This window comes from Ricinus communis, chromosome 10, assembly GCF_019578655.1.
Source record: "Ricinus communis isolate WT05 ecotype wild-type chromosome 10, ASM1957865v1, whole genome shotgun sequence".
NCBI lineage: Eukaryota > Viridiplantae > Streptophyta > Magnoliopsida > Malpighiales > Euphorbiaceae > Ricinus > Ricinus communis.
Window position 1 is genome coordinate 8,084,568 of NC_063265.1, and position 23,296 is coordinate 8,107,863.

The 23,296-nt window shown below is 33.9% G+C and overlaps 3 protein-coding genes across 9 annotated transcripts; 1 reads left to right on the forward strand and 2 right to left on the reverse strand.

The window, feature by feature from the left end:
- Positions 1 to 1,162: 1,162 nt before the first annotated feature.
- On the reverse strand, positions 1,163 to 3,429 carry LOC8283054 (60S ribosomal protein L13-1). 2 transcript variants are annotated; one of them, XM_002519950.4, is made up of 5 exons: positions 3,275 to 3,429; positions 2,669 to 2,796; positions 2,404 to 2,537; positions 1,704 to 1,862; positions 1,163 to 1,619 (listed from the first exon to the last, which is right to left on the reverse strand). In XM_002519950.4, the coding sequence occupies exons 2-5, from the start codon at positions 2,775 to 2,777 to the stop codon at positions 1,398 to 1,400; spliced, it is 624 nt and encodes a 207-aa protein (XP_002519996.1). In that variant the 5' UTR covers positions 2,778 to 2,796; positions 3,275 to 3,429; the 3' UTR covers positions 1,163 to 1,397. The 2 variants fall into 2 exon arrangements, with proteins under 2 accessions (XP_002519996.1, XP_015575231.1); XM_015719745.3 differs by having other exon boundaries at positions 3,197 to 3,310.
- Positions 3,430 to 5,368: 1,939 nt separating this feature from the next.
- On the reverse strand, positions 5,369 to 11,549 carry LOC8283055 (pentatricopeptide repeat-containing protein At3g18110, chloroplastic). The gene is made up of 5 exons (XM_015719703.3): positions 7,972 to 11,549; positions 7,666 to 7,866; positions 7,353 to 7,443; positions 5,886 to 6,671; positions 5,369 to 5,747 (listed from the first exon to the last, which is right to left on the reverse strand). Exons 1-4 carry the CDS (start codon positions 11,547 to 11,549, stop codon positions 6,108 to 6,110), a joined length of 4,434 nt encoding a protein of 1,477 aa, XP_015575189.1. The 3' UTR covers positions 5,369 to 5,747; positions 5,886 to 6,107.
- A 195-nt stretch (positions 11,550 to 11,744) lies between these two features.
- Positions 11,745 to 16,853, forward strand: LOC8283056 (pentatricopeptide repeat-containing protein At5g42310, chloroplastic). 6 transcript variants are annotated; one of them, XM_015719705.3, is made up of 6 exons: positions 11,745 to 11,879; positions 12,328 to 13,555; positions 14,836 to 14,988; positions 15,088 to 15,159; positions 15,351 to 15,453; positions 15,633 to 16,853. In XM_015719705.3, the coding sequence occupies exons 2-6, from the start codon at positions 12,332 to 12,334 to the stop codon at positions 15,674 to 15,676; spliced, it is 1,596 nt and encodes a 531-aa protein (XP_015575191.1). In that variant the 5' UTR covers positions 11,745 to 11,879; positions 12,328 to 12,331; the 3' UTR covers positions 15,677 to 16,853. The 6 variants fall into 6 exon arrangements, 5 of the variants coding, with proteins under 5 accessions (XP_015575191.1, XP_015575190.1, XP_002519998.2 ...); XM_015719704.3 differs by lacking the exon at positions 11,745 to 11,879 and adding an exon at positions 11,991 to 12,130; XR_007217670.1 differs by lacking the exon at positions 11,745 to 11,879 and having other exon boundaries at positions 12,028 to 13,555; positions 15,347 to 15,453; positions 15,563 to 15,869.
- The last annotated feature ends 6,443 nt before the right edge of the window (positions 16,854 to 23,296 follow it).

The following is a 23,296-nucleotide window of genomic DNA, read 5'->3' on the forward strand; positions in this document are numbered from 1 at the left end:
TAAAATTAATTGGTTTCTAAATTATTGGCTGAATTAAAACATGACTGTTTAATTCGTTAGTCAAATTGCAATCAAATTTTTATTTGAGAATAATTTGACTCTAATGTATAATAAAAACAATGATAGAGATAATATTCTTTAACTAAATTATATAACAATTTAATATTATTATAAATACAAATCCGATGTGCGAGTGCAAATAAGCAATCTCGACTAAAGTTTCTATGGCGGTTTCTGCTGTGTGCCCGGACACTACAGGTTTTCAAGCGAGTTTCCGACCGGTGTGTCTTTTTATTACATTTCTCGCGCCTTTTGATGTTCTTAGCCCACAATGTCTCTAAACAACCTTTTATTCGGTTTTTTAACTCGATTTACTGTTAAACTTAGAAATAATTTTCTATTCTATTTCAATATTTGTTTTGTCCCGTAACTATATTTTTTATTTCTATTTTTTGGTCAATGTCCTACGGTTGCATACTTGACCAATTAACCATGAGAATATAAAAATACAAATTCTAATTTAATTTTTTTTTTTTAAAAACTCGTTACTATGGGGACAATCGCACATTATAAATTTAAAAAAATTGGATATAATTATTTTTTTGAATTTGAGGTGCTAAAAGAATTATAGTAATAAATTAGATAATCAGTTTTTTTTTTAAATTTAATTCAAAGAATTTTTTAATTTAGATGATATGTTATCTTATATAAAAAGAATTATTTTTAACCAATTAACGAAGAGAATGAAAAGAAAAAGATAAAGTAGAAATTCTAATTTAAAAGGAACTATCATCATGGAGACAATAATAAGTTTTAAGATTTAAAAGCTAGATAATCAGTATTAAATTTGACAAACTAAAAGAATTATATAGTAATTAATTAGCCAACCAGTTTTTTCTGTCTATTTATCTCAACACATGTTTGTAAAAAATTTTAGAATTAGGAAGTAAAATTCTCAGTGTAAAAGCTGTGCTATTGGATCCTTATGCATCTTCCAATAAGATGCAATGCAGCATGCCCCTTACTAAAGGCCAATACACGCATCATATTGTCATTTTCAGCTGTAGCAAATTGAACTCAATTGTGGTTCATGTGAGAAGGGGTCATCAAAAAAGCATTCACAATTTAATACATTTGCGCTAGTGTTGCTGACGCTCTCACATGCTCAAGTAGTGACACAATCTACTTCATTCAACAGTCGATTCAGAAACAAAATTGGAGATCCTTCCAACCATCATAGTATATATAACATTAAATAAATACTTCAACTCAATTAACCTTGTGAAGGCTAAAACTAATGACTTGCAAAAGTTCCAGTGAACATTATCGAGCAGAAATTCAAAAGGCTGTCCCACATCAACACCCCCCCAAATTGTGATTGAATGTGTCAAACCCCCTTACTTCTTTTCTTCTTTCTCAGCCTCTGCAGCCTTCTTCATTCTAGCACCAAGATGGCGCTGGTTCATCCTCTCCACACGCAATTTGTCATATGCTTTGAATGACTTCATCTCTTCTGTAACCTTAACAAGCTCGACGGATGGCTTCTCACGTGCAATAGGCATGTATTGCCCTTGGACTTGAGTTGCTGTTGCCAACTCCTCAGCAGCAGAGTCACCAGCCTGCATCAAGAAAATTAAATATTTTGATATTTTGTGCATGCAGCCGGATACATATCAAAACCAAACATCAATGACTGAAGGTACCTTGAACTTGCGAGCTCGTCTTGGGAAAACAACCAATTTGGCCTTGTAGGTCTTTAGCCTCTGAACATTGGCTTGTAGGCCTTCCAATGATCGGTTCTTTCTTCGATGGTCAACAGCTATTCCAATAGTAGGGGCAAGCTTCTTTGGAATACCAGCAGCCTGGAAAATGTAATAGAAGTCAAACAAGAGGCAAAAGAGATTGCATGAGAAGCTAAAGGTAGATTGTTACAATGATTTAGAGGGTAAAATCTGATATTTTAAATTTGCATCCTCTGATATGCAACGATATGCAACAATATGTACAATAGTAAATTGCCAAAGAGAATATGCATATATAATTTAGTTGCTCATCTTAAAACCTAACATATTTGTAGGAACCAGTTACTGTTCTGACTATTAGGAACATCTGTTAGATTAACATCTCATGAATGCCAACTGAGTTCTATATTCTTTGGAAAACTAGAGAAACACTACCATGCATGGCTAGAATAAAAGTCCTGATATCAGTAGCTGGCACAAATATTCCTTCAAAAGAAGGCATAATAAAAAGAAGAACAATAACATGGCAGCATATAGGGGAAAAGCGCACATAATAAAGAAAGATAAGGCAGCAAACAAAAAAATAAGAAACTAAGATAAGAGATTAAGACTCGATATAAGCTATATGGTTAAAAATATTGATAAATACAACCATCTGTACCTTGAGTTCTTCAAGAGTGAACCCTCTACCAGCCCTCAATTTCATATTATACTTCAAAGTCTGTCCATGGACAATCGGACGAAGAGGTCCTGCTGTGGGCCGAGGAAAGATCTTCACAGCTTTCTTTTGGCGAGCTGAAATATATATCCCAAGTATATTAAAATGGTGCAGAACAAGAATTTTGCTTTTCATTACCATATTCATGCCAAAGATGCATGTGTGAAAGGCAGACCAAATTTTAGACCAAAAGAAAAAGATAACTCACCGGCGCGTCTCCTCGTCTTTCTAGCAGGTTGGTTAAACCATGTCTTGACATAGTTTTGCCAATGCTTCTTAAAGTGCCCATTAGGCACGACATTGTTATGCTTCACCATGACTTACCTGAAAACACTCCTGAAACAAGGATAACCAAAATAATTTAAATAGATAAAATGATTCCTACCCAAAGAACAAAGGGCAAAATATTAATGAAAAAATCTGAAAATGGGGCTGCACAAACATTAAGACCACATCACAAACACATTTAGTTTAAACAGTAACAGTAAACATATACACATTAGTCTGATAAGCATGTCAAATTAACAAATAAACTAGGTTCACATATTATTCCATTACAGCTAATTAATCCAAGAAAAAAGGTTTAATCTTTTTCAATCCCTCAATATTAAGTACTGAATCAATCACAAAAGAATTAGTAGCTAATTCTATAAACAAATGCAACTACCAAATAGCATAATTCCAGGGTAAGATACATATACAGGTAAAAGAAACGAACACACACAAAGCTTAAAACCTGATTCCTATGAAATAAATCCAGTTAACTTCACTTTTTACACTTCGTGTCAACTCTTCATTTTCAAAGAGAACTTACAGTTGTAGAAAACTCTCTCTCTCCGTCGTTTCAGCAGGAAGCGGCTTTGAGCATGTACTTTGTGCGGGGATTTAAAGGGCATCACTTCACGCTATAACAAAACCCTAAAACTTCTGTGGGTCTCTTTCGGGTTTGGGTTGGATGGGTTTTCTTGGACCTGGTCTTGTTCCGTTTTCATTATTCGGCCCAAACCTTTTGGTCCTCTCCATTGGGCTTTCCACTTGTATAGACATCGTATTGTAATTAGATATTTGATTTGTACCTAATTGAAATATTGTAACAACAAAAAGAAACCATCAATTCCAATATCAACCGTATATAAAAGAGAGAAAAACACAAGATGTTGACATTTGTCGATTTGACATATAAGTAATTATAGATGATAAAAAAAGACCTATGACAATCTTAAAATAAGAAAAAACATTAAACAAAATGATATATAGATTTTAGTTAAAAATTAATTATGATAATTACAGGAATAATTATGTGAATTAAATATATAATAAGAATTTGTATTAGTATATAACCAACTGTTTACACATTTAATTTTATTATTAAAAAGTTGATTTAACAAAAACTCAATATATTAAAATAGAAGTAGAAATATATTCTCTATTCCTGTGAGAATCCAGCTTATCAATGATAATTTGTATTAAAATATGTTTGTTTTCTATGAAACTCCACTTTAGATTATTTTATGAATTCATATCTCAAAGCATTCTAATGAAGAAAAAGAGTTTCATATAAGATACTTCTATAAGAATCAATTATAATATTAAATGCCAATTAATAGAGATGATGAAAGCTAATCATTTATATTTTAGAATAAAATTATTTATTTTCTTAAGAAATAAATTATTATAAAAATAATACTTATTCCGGTTTCTATTTTAGTAATAGATTATCTTTTTTTTATATAGATATGAAAAGAAAAAATAATAAAATATTAAAAAATAAGCATTTTAAAAACTAGAATCATGAAAACAATCCTCGGTAAACATTCGCGGCATATGAGAACTTATTGGTGTAAATTAAATAAGTATAAAAAAATTTAATATCATTATATATGCGTGAAATATTAAAGAAAATAAAATATTATAATAAATACTGTGACAATTTAAATTGTAAAAATAGTTACTAGAAAGGAATACAGGATGTGTGAGAAATTTATTAATTTAGTAGATTAAGTACAAAAATAATTCCTGGAAAAGAAAAGGTAAAAAAAAATATTAAATAAGTTTATTTAATAAAATTAAAGTTTTAGAAAATACAATAATAATCGGATTATTATTAAAATATCAGTTCTCATATTTATCTAGGTTTCAAGAAAATATATTTATTTATGTTAGCATGTGATAAAGTATAAAAAGAATATCTATTCCCATGGATAATTTATTTTTTTATTAAAGTTTAATGTAGGTAGTAAGTAAAATAATTATAAAATAAGAAGTGAGGAATAATTGTTTATGTTATAATATAATTATAACTAAAATTAAAACATAAAATATGTAAAAGAAAAAGAAAATTACAGATCCATCTATCTTCAAGTATTTAAGCATTAATCAATATAACCTCCGATCTCTTACTACTTTAAAGTTTAAACAAAATTTTATTTTCCAGACACAAGTTTTTGTCATCAGCAAGAGATTTTCTGTACTCGGAAGAAAATCAATTATAGAAACGAAGAAGTAAGCTAATTATGAGGATGGCAGCAAAGGAAGTGACAGAAAATCGAGAGGTCTCAGAGCAATAAGAAAGAGACTATGTGGACCCACCACCATCACCCTCTTTTTCATCCATAAGAGCTTCGAGGATGGTCTGTTTTGCAGAGCTGTTATTGCAGAGTTTATTTTTTTCTTCCACTCTGTCATCATTGCTGCAGCGTTTGGCTATAAGAAATAAACTGACCCATGTAAAGATGTTAGCCTTTATGTTGAGGCATTGGATGGTCTTACTGGTGGCGTGACTATCATTCTTGTATTGATTTTTTTTAATCGACTAACAATATGTATTGTTGCTGCTGCTGCTGTTTGAGGAATTTTTAGTGAATTTTTGAATAATGTCTATCATGAGTTTTGGTAAAGTCTCTATTCGTTGGTAATGAAACTCAAAGAACATGAACTAGTTAACTAATATATAAAGTCTGTTCTATCAGTACATTTGTTGTCTTAATCATGTATATTACAATATTAACAGTGGATGATATAATATTGGCCATGATGATGAGTTTTTATCACCATGGAATCTGGCACACACCAACGCAATCAGCAACCATCGTTGTGAGGCCTGAGAAACGTTAGCCTCTTGGTGAAGCAAAGGTGGTGATCAGAGTTAACCCTGACGAACACTGTATTTTTCAGTTCAGGAGTTGCATAAAGTATGATCATTCAAGCCTTGAGAAGCTTCTGTCTTGGGTTCCAGTGAACAACTAAAAGAGGACTCTTTGTTCTATAGTTCCAGCAATAATGATTTGCTGCATAAAAATGAAAAGTCATCATTCTATTTCCAACACTTCCTCGAAATGATTGCCTGCATTTAAAGGTCAGGATAACCAAGAAAAATAATGCTCAAACTAACAATTTGCAGTGCGAGGAAGAGAAGAGATTCTTACATTTTAAGTTCTATGATCTATGATGAGCTGCATGCCTGGAATGAGATACCATCTGTGATAAGCCAGAATTATGAGGTTCCATATCATCTCATGATCTACAGTAAGAACAGAGACAATTTCCTTGCTCAATTACTAAGGCATCCAGCAAGTGTAATTCTCTATGCTGATACATCTTCACCTTCATCTCAACACAAATCACGCCATCTTTCTGTATGGGCTATTTTATTTCACAGTTCCATAGTCTAATTTAATCTCCTGAGACTTTGACAGCATATCTTTCCGAATAAATCTTCTCCTTCTTAACTTGTTTGTCTTATTTTTTCTCTCAAGATCAACCTTACTCTTGAGCTTTTCCAACTTTTCTTTCCGACCCTCTATGTCAGCATGAATTGCCTTTTGTCTTTTGTCATCTGACAGTAAAGCCAATTTTGCAAATTTTTTTGGCCTCACAAATCCAAGTTTCTCGTTAATCTCCTTAAATGCAGGAACAAGGCCACGCCTTATGAAACACCCCTCAATAAGCTGCATCGAGTTTGACTCGGGGAGAGATGGAGCATCTTTTAACTCAAGGTCCAAGCAGAAAGGGGAGTCCTTCAACCACATTCTAAGGGAATGTGCCTTAGCAACAAGGAGCCCGCTTCGTGTTCTACAGGGAAGAAATGGGGACCCCATTTCCCAAAGGCATGCCTTCAATGTGTTATCAAGTGAAACCATGTTGTATTCAGCTGTCCCAGTTATCAGAACAACAGACTTAGGAGAGGCTGGATAACCTTGTAATGAAGCATCCTGCCACATCAATAGATGCATGAAAATGATTTCAGCCAACACCTATTATTGATTGTCCCTAAGAAGGGTGTCATTAAGCATTCACGGTTAAGTCATTCATGATTGTTATTTGCAAGTGAAAGGAAAAGAAAAGTGTGTAAACTGCATAACATACACAAAGACACTTGTGCATGCTTGCACTGGATTACCAGATAGATTGAGTTGAAACTTGGAATTTAGTTCTTCCTCGCAAAGCACTTCAAGGCTACAAGCATGTTATAGAAAGAGTGCAGGCACCTAACTGGCAGATAATCTAGAAGTACACACCTCACTTGCCACAGATTCCTCAAGGATGAAATGCTTTTAAGGATTAAGACTTCACTATAAAAGAAACAGTGCATCTACATAAAATGGAACTATATTTCTCTATTTGTTCTTTATTCTTAATGGGGATTTCCAGTGTGTAGCTAAACACCAGGCAGGTTTCAGCCTTATTTCCTATTGCCCCAAGAGTCCTGAGAATCTTCTAGTTCCTTTTGACTTTTTCACCAAACTTGTTTAGAAGTTTCTTTAAAACTATCACGTTGAGGATACATTAGAGTAGGCTCATACCTCCTTTGACTCTATATCATATTAGCACTAGCACATAATCTGTCATATGACGTGTAAAATTCAAAATCCTAAGCGCATAAGATAACTTGCCTGCATCTGATCAAGCCATAAAGTAAGGCCAACAAGAGCTGCACCACCTGACAACTTTCTAAAATCAGCCCCCCAATCCTGCTCAGCCACCCTGCATCACAAAGGTCAAATGTTTGAGCAAAACATTGCAAAGGAAACAAATCATAAGATAAACTTGTGTCAGACCTTTAAATAACATAAGTAACCTCGTTAAGACACTTCTTTTTCTTTAAAAGTTTAACAAAAGGAGACCCTGGTATAAATTCAAATATTTTGGGAAAAAAAAAAAGAGATTTGTCTTCATTTTTTTCAACTGCTGGCTACAAGCACTCACCTGAACACATCATGGCAATAGATGCTCCTCTTGACAGCCAATCTGAAAACCCAAGACGCAGTGGCTCGAAGTTCAAATGCCCACAACAAATCCTCTAAGGCATTAACAAAATTAAAGGCTGCATTATCCTCCATGGTTTCAAGCATCTCAAGACAATGATCCACCTCCAAAACTAGTGAATCAGATCTTTCTGTTATAAGCCTGAATAAAGAATAAACAATCAGAAAGAATACAGCACAAAAAATGTAGAAGTGTAGATATAAATGCAGAAGATTGTAAGTAACTATGTTAATAGCGAATTACTACCTGCTTGGAAGATCGAATCCAGAATCCTGGAGAGCTTGTAAAAGAAGAATAGCATCATGCGTGTGCTCAGACAAACTAGCAGCTCTAATAAAGCATGTCCATATTCTGTGATCTGGTTCCAGGCCTTCTTTCTTCATCTCCACGAGCTTCTGAATTCCAACACTGTAATCTTTATTTTTAAGATAAGCATCAATTACAGAACTATATGGCAGTGTACTGAGACTCAAACCCATCTCTTTCAAGTTAGTGAGCACTTTTTCAGCTTCCTGAGGCTGTCCACTGCTGCCATAGGACACCATAAGTAAGTGCATTGTTGCAATAGTGGGTTCCACTCCTGCATCTTTCATCATGCTCAATAGCTTTTCAGCTTTGGAGTGGTTTCCTGAATTTCTATATATTTTCATCATAATATGATAAAAAGAGCGATCCAGTTTAGATCCTTTTGACAGTAACTCTTCAAAAAGTTCTTCTGCATCCACCACCAACTGCTGCTTACCAAATGCTGCAATCAAACTTTTGTAGGTATCCAACTTGGGCTCCAATCCTATCCTTCTCATTTCATGCATCAGTGAACAGCCTTCCTCTGGTCTGTGGTCTCGGCAGTACATTACAATTAATGTGTTATAAGTGTCCTCATCTGGTTGAAGTCCATCTTCTTTAATCCGCTGGTATATTTGAACTGTCTTCCTAAAGTCATCAATTCCAGTGTATAACCTGAGCATAGAATTCCATATTGAGAGATCAGGCCTGAAACCTGCTTCTTCCATCTCAGTAACCATGGCTTCAACATCTCTTACTCGTTTTCCCTTGCACAATAACCCAATCATTATCCTGTAAAGATGCATGGTAGGAAAATAACCTGCAGCCTTCATTCCCTGGTATATTTTCTTCGCTTCAGCTATGTTGCTTACCCGTGCAAATGCATCAAGAATCAGAAGAATAGAACTTTTACTTATTTGAAAACCCATATCTTGTATCTCCTGGGTTACCACATAAAGCTCTTCCAATCTTCCATCAACAATCAATGCTTGCAAAAGGCCATTAATGGAATCCACAGTTGGGGAAGGACCATCTCTCATCATTGTATTAAAAACAGCCCTGGCTTGTTCATAACAGCCACTTGCTGCATAAGCTTGTATTAAAGCATTCCAGACCTTCCGATCCACATTTGTACATCTCTGTCTAAGATTCCCCACCAAGCTTTCTGCTTTCTGCCACAGCTTCAGTTTCCCATATGTCTCAATAACAGCAACATCAATGGAGATTTTATCAAATGGCATGCCTTCAATTTCTGCCAAATCAATCAAATAATGAGCCGTTTCAGGAAAACCCATTTTACAATACATGAGCACCATGCTTCGGTAGAGAGACTTGGAAGGTTTGACACCATTAAATCTCATGTCAGAAAAAATTTGAGAAGCTTCAGCAGTGAATTCATTTTCTTCACAACACTGAATCAAGGACTCATACATGGTACAACTCCCAGTAAACCAATCAAATTCTCTTGTATCATTGTACTCCTTTAAAGCAGCATCCAACTGCTTAGCCTTGCAAAGAGTAACAATGGAAGCTTCAGCTACCAGTTGGTTGGATTTGGAAACATGTCCTTTTAAGAATTGAAGCAAGTCAAGTGCTTCAGCCTGTCTCCCAGATGAACTATATGAACTCAAAATAGATAACAAATTCTCACTGTCAATTTCATCACTGCCACTGATGGCCAACCTCAGCATTCCTGCAGCATCCTCATAGCATTCACCCTTGACAAGAATAGACGCAATAGCTTGTGGATTCATACCACATACTTCTTCCATATCTCTAATTATTCTTTGAATGTCCTCCACTTTATTTTCTCTTCCAAGATTTCGAAGCATTGCCCCATAAACAGTAGGATCTGGAGTGATACCATCACGAACCATTTCCCTGTACAGCATCATTGCCTTTGTTGCCTCATCAAATCTCAAGAAGACATCCAACATAACTGAGTATGCTAATTGATCAGGCCTAATCCCAGACCTTCGCATGCAATCAAAAGTCTCTTCAGCCTCCAGTCTTTGGCCAGCCCTCGCATAACCACAAATCAAAGCACTATAAGTCCTCAGAGTAGGCTTAACTCCTATGTTTAGCATCTCTGACATCACGTTAGCAGCCTCCACCATCTTATTTGCCTTCCCTAGTGAATCAATCAAAACAGTATATGTAATAGCATCAGGAGTCCGACCTGACAACTTCATGTCCCTATACAGCTGTAATGCCAGACCATGCTGACCTTGCTTTCCATACATGTGGATGATAGTATTATAGGTCATCTCATCTCTGATAAATCCCATTTGCACCATTTCATTACAAATCTCTTTTACCTTATCCACATTCCCTTCTCTTGCAAAAGCATACAACAAAGAGTTATATGTTACTGCATCTGGGAAATACCCTTTAGACTCCAATTCCTTGAAAAGCTGCTCAGCTTTGCCAGAGAATCCACACCTTCCATAAACCGAAATCATAGCATTGTATGTCCATAGATCGGGCTGACAATAATGTGCCTCCATATCATCAAAAACCTTCACGGCCTCCTCCAAATTTGATTCACGTGAACAAGCACTAATAAGAGTATTATAAGTTATTATATCCGGCCTAAGCCCTGACCTCCTCACCTCATTTAGAAGCTCAATAGCCACATTTGGCGTCATAGCACCAGCCTTCAATCGAGCATTTATCAAAGTATTGAAACTAACAAGGTCCGGCTCACATCCTCTTTCACGCATTAAATCAAGCATTCCTTGAACCTTATTGAATCTACCAGTCCTTGCATAAACACCCATCATAGCATTGTATACTTGCACAGTATTATCAACCGTAGACTCAGCTCTAATAAATATTTCCACAGCCAAAGCCTCCTGATTAGCCTTTCCCAAAACAGCCAAAATTGTGGCAAGCATTCTCGCATTAGGTGAATACCAATGACGTAAATTCAACCATTCAAATACCTCCAAAGCGCGTTGCCAATTCTCTTGGCCTACCCACTTCACCACAAAACAAAAATCAGTAGGTGTCATTTGCACTTTACTATCATCCAACACATCAGCCACAAACTGATCAGGTCTCAGTCCCAATATCCTGTCAGTCAAAAACTTAACTCTCTCCCTCCAATCTTTAGCCCTTTTAAGAGCCAATTTATTCATTTTCTTAACCCTAGTTCTGCTCAACCTCCCTAATCTTTCTTGGCTCTCATCGTCTACCTCCACAGACTCCAAAGCGCCCAACTTTGGGCTCTTATTATCACTCTCGGACTCGGGCATTTCGTCAAAGAATTGGGTAGGTGAGGGAGAAGCAATATGGAATTGGGTATGAGGAGAAGTGCAAGAATCAGAAAGTTTAAGGTGGGGCCATCTGATTGATGGTGAAGCTCTACTATAGCTAAACTTCTGCCGTGCATTGGAAGTGTTTTCATTATTATTTTGTTGGTGTTCAATATTAGTTAGAGAAGTAGAGTGTGACTGATGTGAAGAGCAAGAAAGAGAGGTGCTTTTGCATACCTTTGAAGGAGATGATATAAAGGATAGCACTCCAGTGCAAGCCATGGTTCCTGATTATACCTTCTTTGCCAGGTTCTCGATTTTTGAATCTTGTGATATTAGAGCCTGTGAAATGGACTGCTAATGGACTGCAGATAAAAAGGAAAGATATTTTTGTTTTTTTGGCGGGGTGTTCGTTATCCTTGCACACAGAGAGGGACATTGAAAAAACGACATACCGTTTGCTCATTTTGATTGAAAACAAAGAAAGAGGACTGATGAATATGGTTTAATTCATGGGGCTTATAGTAATTCTACAACTCCCACTCATCTCTGTCACTCCCTCTGGGAGTTTATCTAGCTCTAGTTCCAGAGAAGGAAGAGAGTTTTGAATGTGTGAGCTTCATTACTTTTTAACTTATTCCACATTACCCACATCTTGCTTAAAAAAATTAATTTTCCATTGATTTGTTTTCAGGGTATAGTGGGTTTTGTTTATCGTTTATATAATATTAAGCTTCTATGATTCGGATTCGGATTTTAAATAATTTTCTTTTTGCTGTACTTTGATTCTATAGAGTTGCTATTCATCATTTCTTCTTGTTGTTACTAAGTTCTCCTCCAAATCCATCAAGGGCGTTGCAAAGGTTGCTTCTTTTTTCCTGTTTCATGGTTCTTGGTTAGGCTTAGCAATATTCTAATCCATGTAAATTCACCTCTTGCATTTTGGCTCTTGGTTTTGTTACCCTGTTGATGCCCCTTGAAGAAGCTTATCATTATTTTCTTTTTTTTTCCCTTTTCGTTTGTTGAATATCTAGTACAATTGATCAAGATTCTATTACAGGGACATGAAGATGCATTCCAATTTCTGTCCCACATCAATTTCTTTGCCCTCCCTCCATGGTAGGTCTTCTTTCTTTTTGGTGTGCTTGAGTCGCCTCAAAGGCAACCTAATACACAATGACTTTGCAAGTCCATGTAATTTTATGCGAAACAATGAGGGGAAGGAGGTTAGTGTAATAGCCATGAAGAATGGGAACTCTGTTACTATGCCAACAAATGAGTCTACAGGTCAAGAACTCTCCGGTGAATCATATAATTCCTGTATCTGTGATTGTTGCAAAGTTGGGGATGTTGACAAGGCCATGACTCTTCTTGCTGACATGCAGTCTCTGGGTTTTCATCCCAGTTCCTTATCTTACACTTGTTTGATTGAAACTTTATTAAGTGTTGGCAGAACTTTGGAAGCCGAAGCTTTATATCAAGAGATGATGTGTTTTGGGTTGAAGCCAAGACTAAAATTATACAACATAATGCTTAGAGGATTTTTGAAGAAAGGCCTCCTAAGGGTTGCTGAAAGGGTTTTAAGGATACTGGATGATCTGGGTCTTCATAGAAATCAAGAAACTTATGAGATACTTTTAGATTACAATGTGAATGCTGGACGGTTAGAAGATACTTGGTCAGTAATCAATGAAATGAAGCAGAAGGGCTTTCAACTTAATTCATTTGTCTACAGTAAGGTTATTGGACTTTATAGAGATAACGGGATGTGGAAGAAAGCAATAGGCATCATTGAGGAGATTAGAGAGATGGGAATGCCACTGGACAAGCATATATATAATAGCATCATTGATACCTTTGGGAAGTATGGTGAGTTAGATGAAGCCTTAGAAGTGCTTTCAAACATGCAACAACAGGGTATAACGCCTGATATAGTGACATGGAATTCTTTAATTCGTTGGCATTGTAAAGCTGGGAATCTTAGTAAAGCTCTTGAATTGTTTTCTAAGATGCAAGCACAAGGGTTATATCCAGATCCAAAGATCTTAGTTACGATTATAAGTCGATTGGCAGAGCAGGGAAAGTGGAACATTATAAGGGAAAACTTTGACATTATGAAATCCTGGGGGTACAAAAAAAGTGGGGCCATTTATGCGATTTTGGTTGATATTTATGGGCAGTATGGTAGATTTCAGGATGCTGAAGAGTGCATATCTGCTTTAAAGTCAGAAGGTATTCTACCTTCAGCTAGCATGTTTTGTGTGTTAGCAAATGCTTATGCACAGCAGGTGCAGTATCCCTATTACCTTTACCTTTCCATATGCTTAACTTTTCTGTTCTTTCACTTATTCTTTTCACATGCCAGCTAATCAATAAGATCTTGGTATTCCAATATTGCAAATTTAGGCGCATAGAACTCTATAAATTAACTGCAATTCTATTGAATACGCCTATTATTTACACCTAGCTCGACTGCCTATTAATTACACTTTGTTCCATTCTTTTGAACATGACCCTTGAGTTCATTTGCTTTTGGTTTAATATGGTATCGATAGCAATAGCTGTTTTTCCAGTTTGACTGGTTGCATATTCTCCATTTTTAAAAAATAGTCCTTTCATTGGGAGAAAAATGAAAAAGTTTTACATCAAATTTCCAACTTGAATTCTTTAAAATGAATATGGCTAGAAGGTCTAGTAATTTATTATTCTATTTGGAAAAATAGACGTACATACAGTTTTTTTGTCCCTTGTGAAACAGGATATAAAACTGAATTTCAAGCTTAAATTTTTGAAGAAATTTGTTAAACCAAACAATTAGTTAAAACAACCATTTACAAAATGCAAGACATTTACTGTAAATGTTATCTGTTTGTAAAGCTGGTTGAATTTCTGTTCTATAGAATAATTCAAGGTTCTTCTCTAGAATTTGTTCAGGTATTTGTGTTGGCTAAGAGTTGAGAAGTGTATTTCCCAGGTGCAAAATTGTGTGATATATTTCAAGAATCTTAAAAGCGATGCCTGTCTTAGAAGCCTAGGATCAACTCATTTCATTCAAGCTTTGTTTTCAGACTAGTTGGAGTTGCCATTTGGCTGTTCACTACTAGACCATGATTAGGTGCATCTATCGGCGTGCTGTGTGTCTGAGTGTCTTGAAATTCTGTTTTCAACATTTGCAGGGATTGAAGCAAAATTCTTCTGTTTTTGATTTCTGGACAATTTAACTGGATTAGCTGCCCTAGAACCAGCTTATGTAAAGGGTAGAATGTGAATTTTATTTCTAGTTTGAATGCCCTGTAGGTCCCTTGTAAACCAGCTTGAATGCCTGACCAATGGGATAAATAGGCACAACTTGCATGAATTTATCAGCCTCTATTAAAACTCACTACCAACCTGTAACTTCAAAAAACAAAAAGCAAAGAACTTGTTTTCATGATCAGTCTGGTGATAAGTATTGCTTCGTTTTCAAAATCATTAAGTAGATGCAATTTTCTGACTCGTCACATGTGATATTTTGGTTCAACATATAATCTGACAAACCCAACACCCTTTTTCTTTCTTTTGAATGCAGGGATTATGTGAACAGACAGTTAAGGTGCTTCAGCTCATGGAAGCAGAAGGAATTGAACCAAATCTTATAATGCTGAATGTATTGATCAATGCTTTTGGTATTGCTGGGAGACATAGGGAAGCACTATCTATCTATCACCATATGAAAGAAAGTGTAAGCCTTCTTATATTAAAATACATATGTGTGTAGCATTCTTTGCATTTCCTAAGATCTTGTTCATTTTCTGATTAGGAAACTTTATGTTTTTTGAAGGGTATCAGTCCTGATGTAGTTACATACAGCACACTTATGAAGGCATATATTCGGGCAAGGAAGTTTGATGAGGTGCTCAGTGTTCCAATTAACTTGCTCGTTCTTCAAAAATATTAAGCTTCTAAATTTGTTTTCTTTTCTTGGGTCCTCCCGACCAAAAATTTTAGTTATAATTAAATACTTTTAGCGACAGCTATTATGCCATCTCGTTTGGGTTCTTGTCTCTTTTCTGAAAAGATACATTTTAATTATTTGCTAGCTAGGTTCCTGAAATATACAGTGAAATGGAATCTTCAGGCTGCACTCCAGATAAGAAAGCTAGAGAAATATTGCAGGCTGCACTAATGGTCCTTGGAAGGAGGAACTGTAAGTTTCAGATATTTCTTGCTATGCTGGCTGATATTTGTTTTCATTCTTGCAAAAGAATTGAAGTCTGGATGACACCTGATACTTGCCTAAATCTCGATCCCTTCAGGAATTCAGATTGAAGTTGCAGAAGCAAAGTTTTATTTTCATGCCGTTCCTGTTAATCTTATTTTTTCCAGTTATAAACTCTTCGCGTGGCTGGAAAATGTACTGCTTGGACTAAGTCTCTCCAAGGTTGATAATGTGATGCTGCTCTGGGGCATCCCTTTCCTCTTCTTTCTTTTGCTGCTGATCTCACATCGCTCTCTTGGTGGCATATGAAGTGGTAGAGATGTAACCTTCAGAACAATCATATGTGGAAGATGTTATTCTTCAGTTGAAACGAATCATCATGACCAAATCTTCTTTTGCCTCAACAACTTCTGCTGCATTTTTCTAGCTCCAGTTATAAGATTACCTCCCAAAATCTCTCTACAGTGCGAGTTCAACTTAGGCATGATAGTTCCTTTACCCCTGTCATAATAATTCTTCATATTTCCTATCGAACCACTTCTTTTGGAAGCTGCAATACATAGCAATTCAAGTGGAAAGAAATGCTGGAGATGTGGCATCATACTTTTGAACAAGAGGTTTCTTAAGATATATGCAACATGCAGATGGTTGTACGTGTAATAAATTTGTCTACCTTGAGATACAAGGAGAGTTGGTAAAAGGGTCCTGGATAAGCATGATCTTGGATGTCTGCTGCAGATATGAAAGGATAGATGAAAGTTCACCATTGGCCTTTGCTGGATCCTCGTTGCGCTTATCTGCGTACAAGTTCAAGTTCTTAATGTCCGTCACCTGAGCATATTCTGTCAACTGCAAGTGTCAATCCTTGCACTGATACCATTTGCCTCTGGAGATGGTATATAGAGTAAATCACAACTCTTTGACGATAGCATGAGGGTCAGAACTTTCAACTTCAATCAAGTCATTCACTAGTGAGGAAGTTGAGAAGCGCTTTGCTTTATATACTGGCAAAGAATTGTTTCATGGTCAGAGACCAGTTCGTGCCCAAGCTTTTAGAAAAATTCAGCAAGTCCGAGCCCTGTCCAAAAGAGAACCCTGCTGTACAAAGTATCAAATATTAGAGATCCTTGGCTTAGATTTTCTAACTTCAAAAAATACTGGAAAACTTTCAGCTCAAAACTCGCATCTATTTCTCTTTTTCTAATCATAGCCAAATCCTCCCGTTGAATTCTTCACAGAAGCATCTCTTTAGCTCCCGACAAGTGTGGTGGCTGTTTAATTTTATTTTTTTCTAAAAGCTTTTTTTTTTCTCTTTCTTATCATTTCATCACTTTTTGTTATACATTTTCTAATTTCGTCTCGCTTTAAATAGATTTCCTTTCTTGATATCTGTTAAATGCCTTTCAATGTACAATGTTAAATTCACAAAGAGACTAGTTTTGTATGGTTTCCAGGAAAGTGAAAGAAAAACAAAAGAAATTAGAAGTAAAACAAAAAACTTAATAATAATAATAACAGAGAAAAGAATTGTTTTTGCTTTGAACCATTAAAATAAAAGGGAGAGAGGCGATCAACGGTAGCAATTTTTGATGGACATAATCATATGAGCTCTCATCTGCCAAATGTTCGTAGAACCATAGCTAGCTTGGACTAAACTTAAGTCTGTCACCGCAACACCAACCTCGAGACCAGAGAGAGAGATCCAACCAAAGTGCAGTCCTAAGTGCTCTTGAAAATAACCTTTCCACCTTGAATTTGAATCCCAGACTTTGAGCCACTTGGTGAAAGCCATCTCCAAAAGACTATCATTCTAGGTGGTTAGAGAAAGAGAATAAAGATTATCATTCATCAATTCTATATTTTATAAATGAATTTGACTTTGATATTTATAGCCAAAACAAGACAAAAAAACCTAAATGGATGTCTTTTGAGCTTTCCCACGTTTTTTCCTTTAATTTCCCTTAAAACTCATTAAAACTGATGTTGTTTTTACATTGATGGCACTCATTTTGTAACTCCCAAATGACAACTAATCATGTGCATTCATTTTGTAACTCCACACACAATACATATAACTTACACCTAATAAAATAATCCTTAATTAAATAAAGATAAACTAAAACAATTACTTGAGCTAAAACCCCCAAAAGATAAGAACCCATATAAATATGAATTAAGCCCAAAAGCCTAATCATGGCCAAATGGCTTTTATTCTTCAAAATGGACTGAATGTTTCACTATAAGATTGGACTCTTATTTTCATGCATGAGTTGCATTTCCATTTTGGACTTTTTAATGCATGCCTTTACAATGGAATCTCATGGCAGCCTTGATTCATATCATAAGCTAGACAAAGAACACAAAAGAAAGGAAGGACGCGAGCGATAAGTTTATGTTAGTGAGGGCGACTCGTGATTGGCACGCAAAGTTCTTGAAAGAACCCATAACTTGATTTCCCACAAGATAGATAACTAAAATAGTATGCTCATTAGTCTCAAGTATTCGATTGCATATGGTTTTTATGGTGCGAAATCCTTCATTCTATAAAAAAAAAGAAACTATAAGCTAAATACGAATTAATAAATAAATAAAGATGAATAAACTAAAGTCAAATCAAGAACCAGAGAAGAGTTGACTGGTCAACCGTAGTCCTAGAAATTCATGTGGGCCTACCTAATAACACTCCGACCTAAATTATTTCATTGTATGCGTCCGGAAAATCAAAACGGTCGCGCTCCTGCTTGTATTACGCTTGGATTAATCGAAAACAACATGATTTCTTCCTTTCGCGCGTGGATTTACGTCTCGTCCCGCTTGATGATCAAGCAAAGCATCAACGCCACCGGCCAAGCTTGTCAATTACTTTGTCATGGTTCTTTATGGTAATCCTTGTGCCATGAGGAGTTCTCGTGTCGAGAGGAACAAGGAATGATAGAGATGAATAAACTAAAGTCAAATCAAGAACTATAAAAGAATTGACTGGTCAGCTGTAGTCTTAGAAATTCGTATGGGCTTACCTAATAACACTACGACCTAGAGTGATAGTTTAATTTCTTGAAATTTATCCATTTTTGTTTATTGGAATTTTCTGTTCATTAGGGCATTTTCTATAGTGTCAGTGGAGGTGGCTTCTCCTCTCCTTATGTTTGAGTTGCCTTAATTTCTAGAGTTTTTTAGAATGGGCATTTTAATTGAACTGATAACTTTAGTTAGATTTAGCTATGAATTTAAGTTTATGTATTTATTGTCTTTTATTTTTTGTGTAGACAAAGGTTTTCAAGTAATGAAATGCTATGTTTGAAAAAAAAGTACAAAAATTAAAGGGTGAAAGTAAAGCCAGGTGGCACTGGTCTATGTTAAATTTGAAAGTAACACTGGCGTTGAGTATTAACCTAATAAATGAAAAAGAAAGGAAAGGGTATCAAATGCCCATAATTATGCCTCGCAATCTTTACCTTAGCAAAGTTATTCGTCTGCTTTCATCTTTCTATGCAATTATGTAATCTAATAAAATGGCCAGTGAAAGAGGATTATTATTCTTCATTTACCAAGCGTGTGAGATTTTTTTTTTTTACTTTAAATATTAAAAGTCATCTCTACACAAACACTACTTTTAATATATCTCATCTCTTTATTCTTTTTACTATATTATTGTTAATGATTTTTTATTTTTATTTTTTATTTTCAGTATTTTATATTTTTTTAATTATAATACTATATTTATTTTTTAATAATATGCTAGTATTTCTATAATGAAAAATCATATATTAAAATAAAATATTATACATATATGAAATCTTATTACAATTTCATTTTTCTATTAAATTATTAGATTTAATCATATTTTAATATATATTTATATATTAAATTATATTACTTTTATTTCAAAAATAATAATTTTAGTTATTTCTTATCATTAAATAATAATACTTTGATTTTAAAATAATAAAATATTAAAATTAATAATTTTATATTTATAATTATAAATTACAAAACACAATCGTATGTTATGAACACAAGTTCATTAGTAAAAATTGTAAACGTCAATTATAAAACTACATATTCGCAAGTTAACAACAGATTCATAAATTATAAACTATAAGTTGATTAGAAATATATTTGAAGTTCATATATAATATTCTAAAAGTTCATAAAAATATGATTCATAGGTTAAAAACAAAAGGTTTATAATTTATAAACTATTAAGTTCATCACAGCTACACTTGAAATTCATAGATTATAGTTTAGAAATTCATAATTTGAAAAACATATCCATATTTTAATTGATGAATATACAGTTCAGAACTGATAAATCTATACCTTATATTTGATAAACTTATTTGTAATACTTAATGATCTTATTGTTTATAATTATATTTAATATTAAATATTCAATGAACCTACAATTTATGTCTAATGAACCTAATGAATATACGTGACAGTCAAAATTCAATGTCATATAAAAAATAAATATATGATATTTTATGAATAATAAAAAAAAGAACTGTCCTTGAAGTCATTAAAAAAACTACTAAAAAATGTTAGAATTTATAATAAAAATTACATTGAAAATTTTAAATCATAAAACTAAAGGTTTGTATATTCATAAATTATAAACTATAAGTTCATTACAAGTATACTTTGAAGTTCATATTTAATTTTCTAGAAGTTCATAAAAGTATATAGATTCATAAGTTAAAAACAAAAGGTTCATAATTTATAAACTATAAGTTTATCACAAATACACTTGAGATTCATATATTATAGTTTAGAAATTTATAATTTGAAAAGCAAATTCATATTTAACTGATGAATTTACAGTTCAGAACTAATGAATCTACACTTTATATTTGATGAACCTCTAAATAATATTTAATGATCTTGTTGTTTATAACTATATTTAACAATAAATCTTTAATGAACCTATACTGTACTACCAATGAATCTACAATTTATATCTAATAAACCTATAATTTATGTCTATTGAACTTAACGAAAATAAGTGACAATGAAAATTCAGTATCATATAAAAAATAAATATGATATTTTATAATTAAAAAAAAAAACTATCCTTGAAGTCATTAAAAAAAAACTACTAAAAGAGTTAGAATTTGTAAATAAAGATTACATTGAAAATTTTACACAAATAAAATTTTAATTCTTTATTATTTATATTAATATTTATATAAACTAACATTATTACTATAAGAATCAACTACTAATAAAATTACTAATTTTTAAAATAATTAATATTTAATGAAAATAAAATTAATTTTAGAATTTAATACTTAATAAAACTATTAAATTACCAAATATCAAATATAAAATTATATTGTAAAATTTATAATTAATTAGAATGTGACATGACTATTTTGTTGTGTCAAAGACTAAGAATTCACAAAAATATATATATATATATTTAGTACATCCGCTGATCTTAAAACAAAAAGTATTAAATTTAGTCATTAGCCACACGTATTAAATGATTCAGGTTTACATTGTTGCATGTACCTAAGTCCATAATATAATTTACCGGTGAAAGAAGTATAAGAAAAGAAGAAGAAAAAGGAAAAATGCAAGAGAATGGTAAGGTTTGATTCACTAACGAAAATGAAAAGCAAAATGAGATTTTATGGAGATAACAGAAGCAATATACAAGACATGTTATTCTATTGCCTTTAAAAGCAATAGATGCATGTGGTGCTTATTTAATCTCCTTTTAATATGGGAACAAGTTGGGGGAGATAGCATTTAGATTTATTAATTGGATCTTCAATCCTTAATTTACGATTTATTTAAAGATTGATTCGTCATTAACAACGGAGTTCAAGTCAAATAGATTTGGATTGTGAACTAGCATTATAGTTTTATAAATAATTTAATGTCGGTTCATATTTTATAAAAGAATAAATTTTAATATAAAATATTTTTAAAATTATAAAAACTTAATAATTTTGAATGATGTAAAATAATAAATATATTGAATTTTAATTAGCCTGCTTTCTTATGATTTTAAATTAGTTAGTGAAGTGAAACTATTAACGAGGTTGGTTTTAGTGCAGTTCTTGAATCGAACCGACATTTAGTCAAGTCTATGGAATCTACTCATGGAATAGCAAGAATGCCGACTAGTCGAATTACATAAAGGAAGACTAGAGAATATATATCCACCATGCCTTACCCATAACTTTAAGAGGATCCTACCATTAGGTCTTTTCATTACCATCCCTTCTTTACGTTTGTCCCCACGTTCTCCAATTTCTTTCTATGATTTCAGGCCAAAGCTTGGCTCGCCAGCATATTCTGTTCCCAAGATACTTTTTCTAAAGCAATTTCATGTTTCATATGTTCTTCGTTTTCTTCTCAAGAAAAATAACAATTATGCTAGAGAATTTATTGTATATGCTAAAGCATATGTATCATTACAATTACAGTTCGGTGTCACTGGTCACTAATTTCATAACTGAACCAAAAATGCTGGGCATCATTTTACGCATTAGCTGATAGGTGGGCTTTGCATCAGCCATCAATACCCGGATGCGAAGCCTTAGTTTCTTAATGATTATATACTTAGCTTAAGCAGCAGAAAGGTGACTTTTTTTTTTTTTTTTTCAATTAGCCACAAGCAGAACTACTAACATACACCTAACACCCAACAAATAGGGAAATTGGCACCCAACGACAAGTGAAATTGGCAGATGGTGTTATGTATTGTCGTTGTCAAAGGCCCCAAGTCCTCTACGCCATTGATTTTGGCACAAACCTAATCCTTCTAATGTTTATCCCCTATGTGGCATTATCTCTAGTGAAGCCTTTGGCATTTTTGCACGTGATGTTGACACATTATCCTTTTTACAAAGCCATTTTATTTATTTATTTATTTTCTATTTAGGTATTAATTAGCAAGTACTGTTATGTTACGAATTCATTTCATGTGTAATAATATAAAGTTCACCTCTTTGACTGAGCATAGAGTTGTTCGTGTCAACAACTTGATTAATATAAACCATTTTAAGAGATCAAAGTACATGTTTATAATCTAGCAGAAATTATTAAGCACAGTTTATCGAATAGAAGAGTTAAAGCAGAGACTCAAATGCAATAAATGGATTAATACATTCAGGAGCTGCAACAATGGCACTCGTATGCAGAAATTAGAGAGGAAACGGCATTAAGGAAGGCAGCAGAATCAACAAGAATATGTCACCTCCAATGGCGGAGGCGGAAGCCCTCTGGAACGCGTCAGAAATACAAACTTTCTAGTAATTATAAGTTGGTTCGTTTAGTGGTGATTCATAATTGCAACAACCACAAGAAGAATGTTCCATAGCAGATAAAACTGATAATTGAGGAGATTTAGACATTTAGCTAAAGGTTTCTTTCTTATCTTGCACGTCAGTAGAAAGAGTAATCAAGTGGTTGATTGGTTTTCAAATGTCAGCTTCTTATCTTCTAATCCTCTTGCACTGGCGGAGCTTGAAAGATTACTTTTAGCGGATGTCGCTTTTTCTTGATCAGAAACGATATTCTTATCATTTTACTTACCAAGAGAAAAACAAAAAAGGAAAATAGTACCAAACATCAATTGCCCTAAACAAAAGATCCCCAGTTAAGAATTTGGAGTCGTTTCTTAAGGAAAAGGAAACAATTCTCACTTTTAGGTGGGATTGAAGAGAGCGACAGCTAACTGCCTTTTGCAGAAGCAGTCTCACTCCGTCCCATATTTGTGGTAAGTACTTTTAGACCATACCGACCCTTCTGCAGTAGATATCAAGAATCTAAAAGCATGACGGATTAGCTGAAATAGCACAATATAAAAACTCAGCCAAGA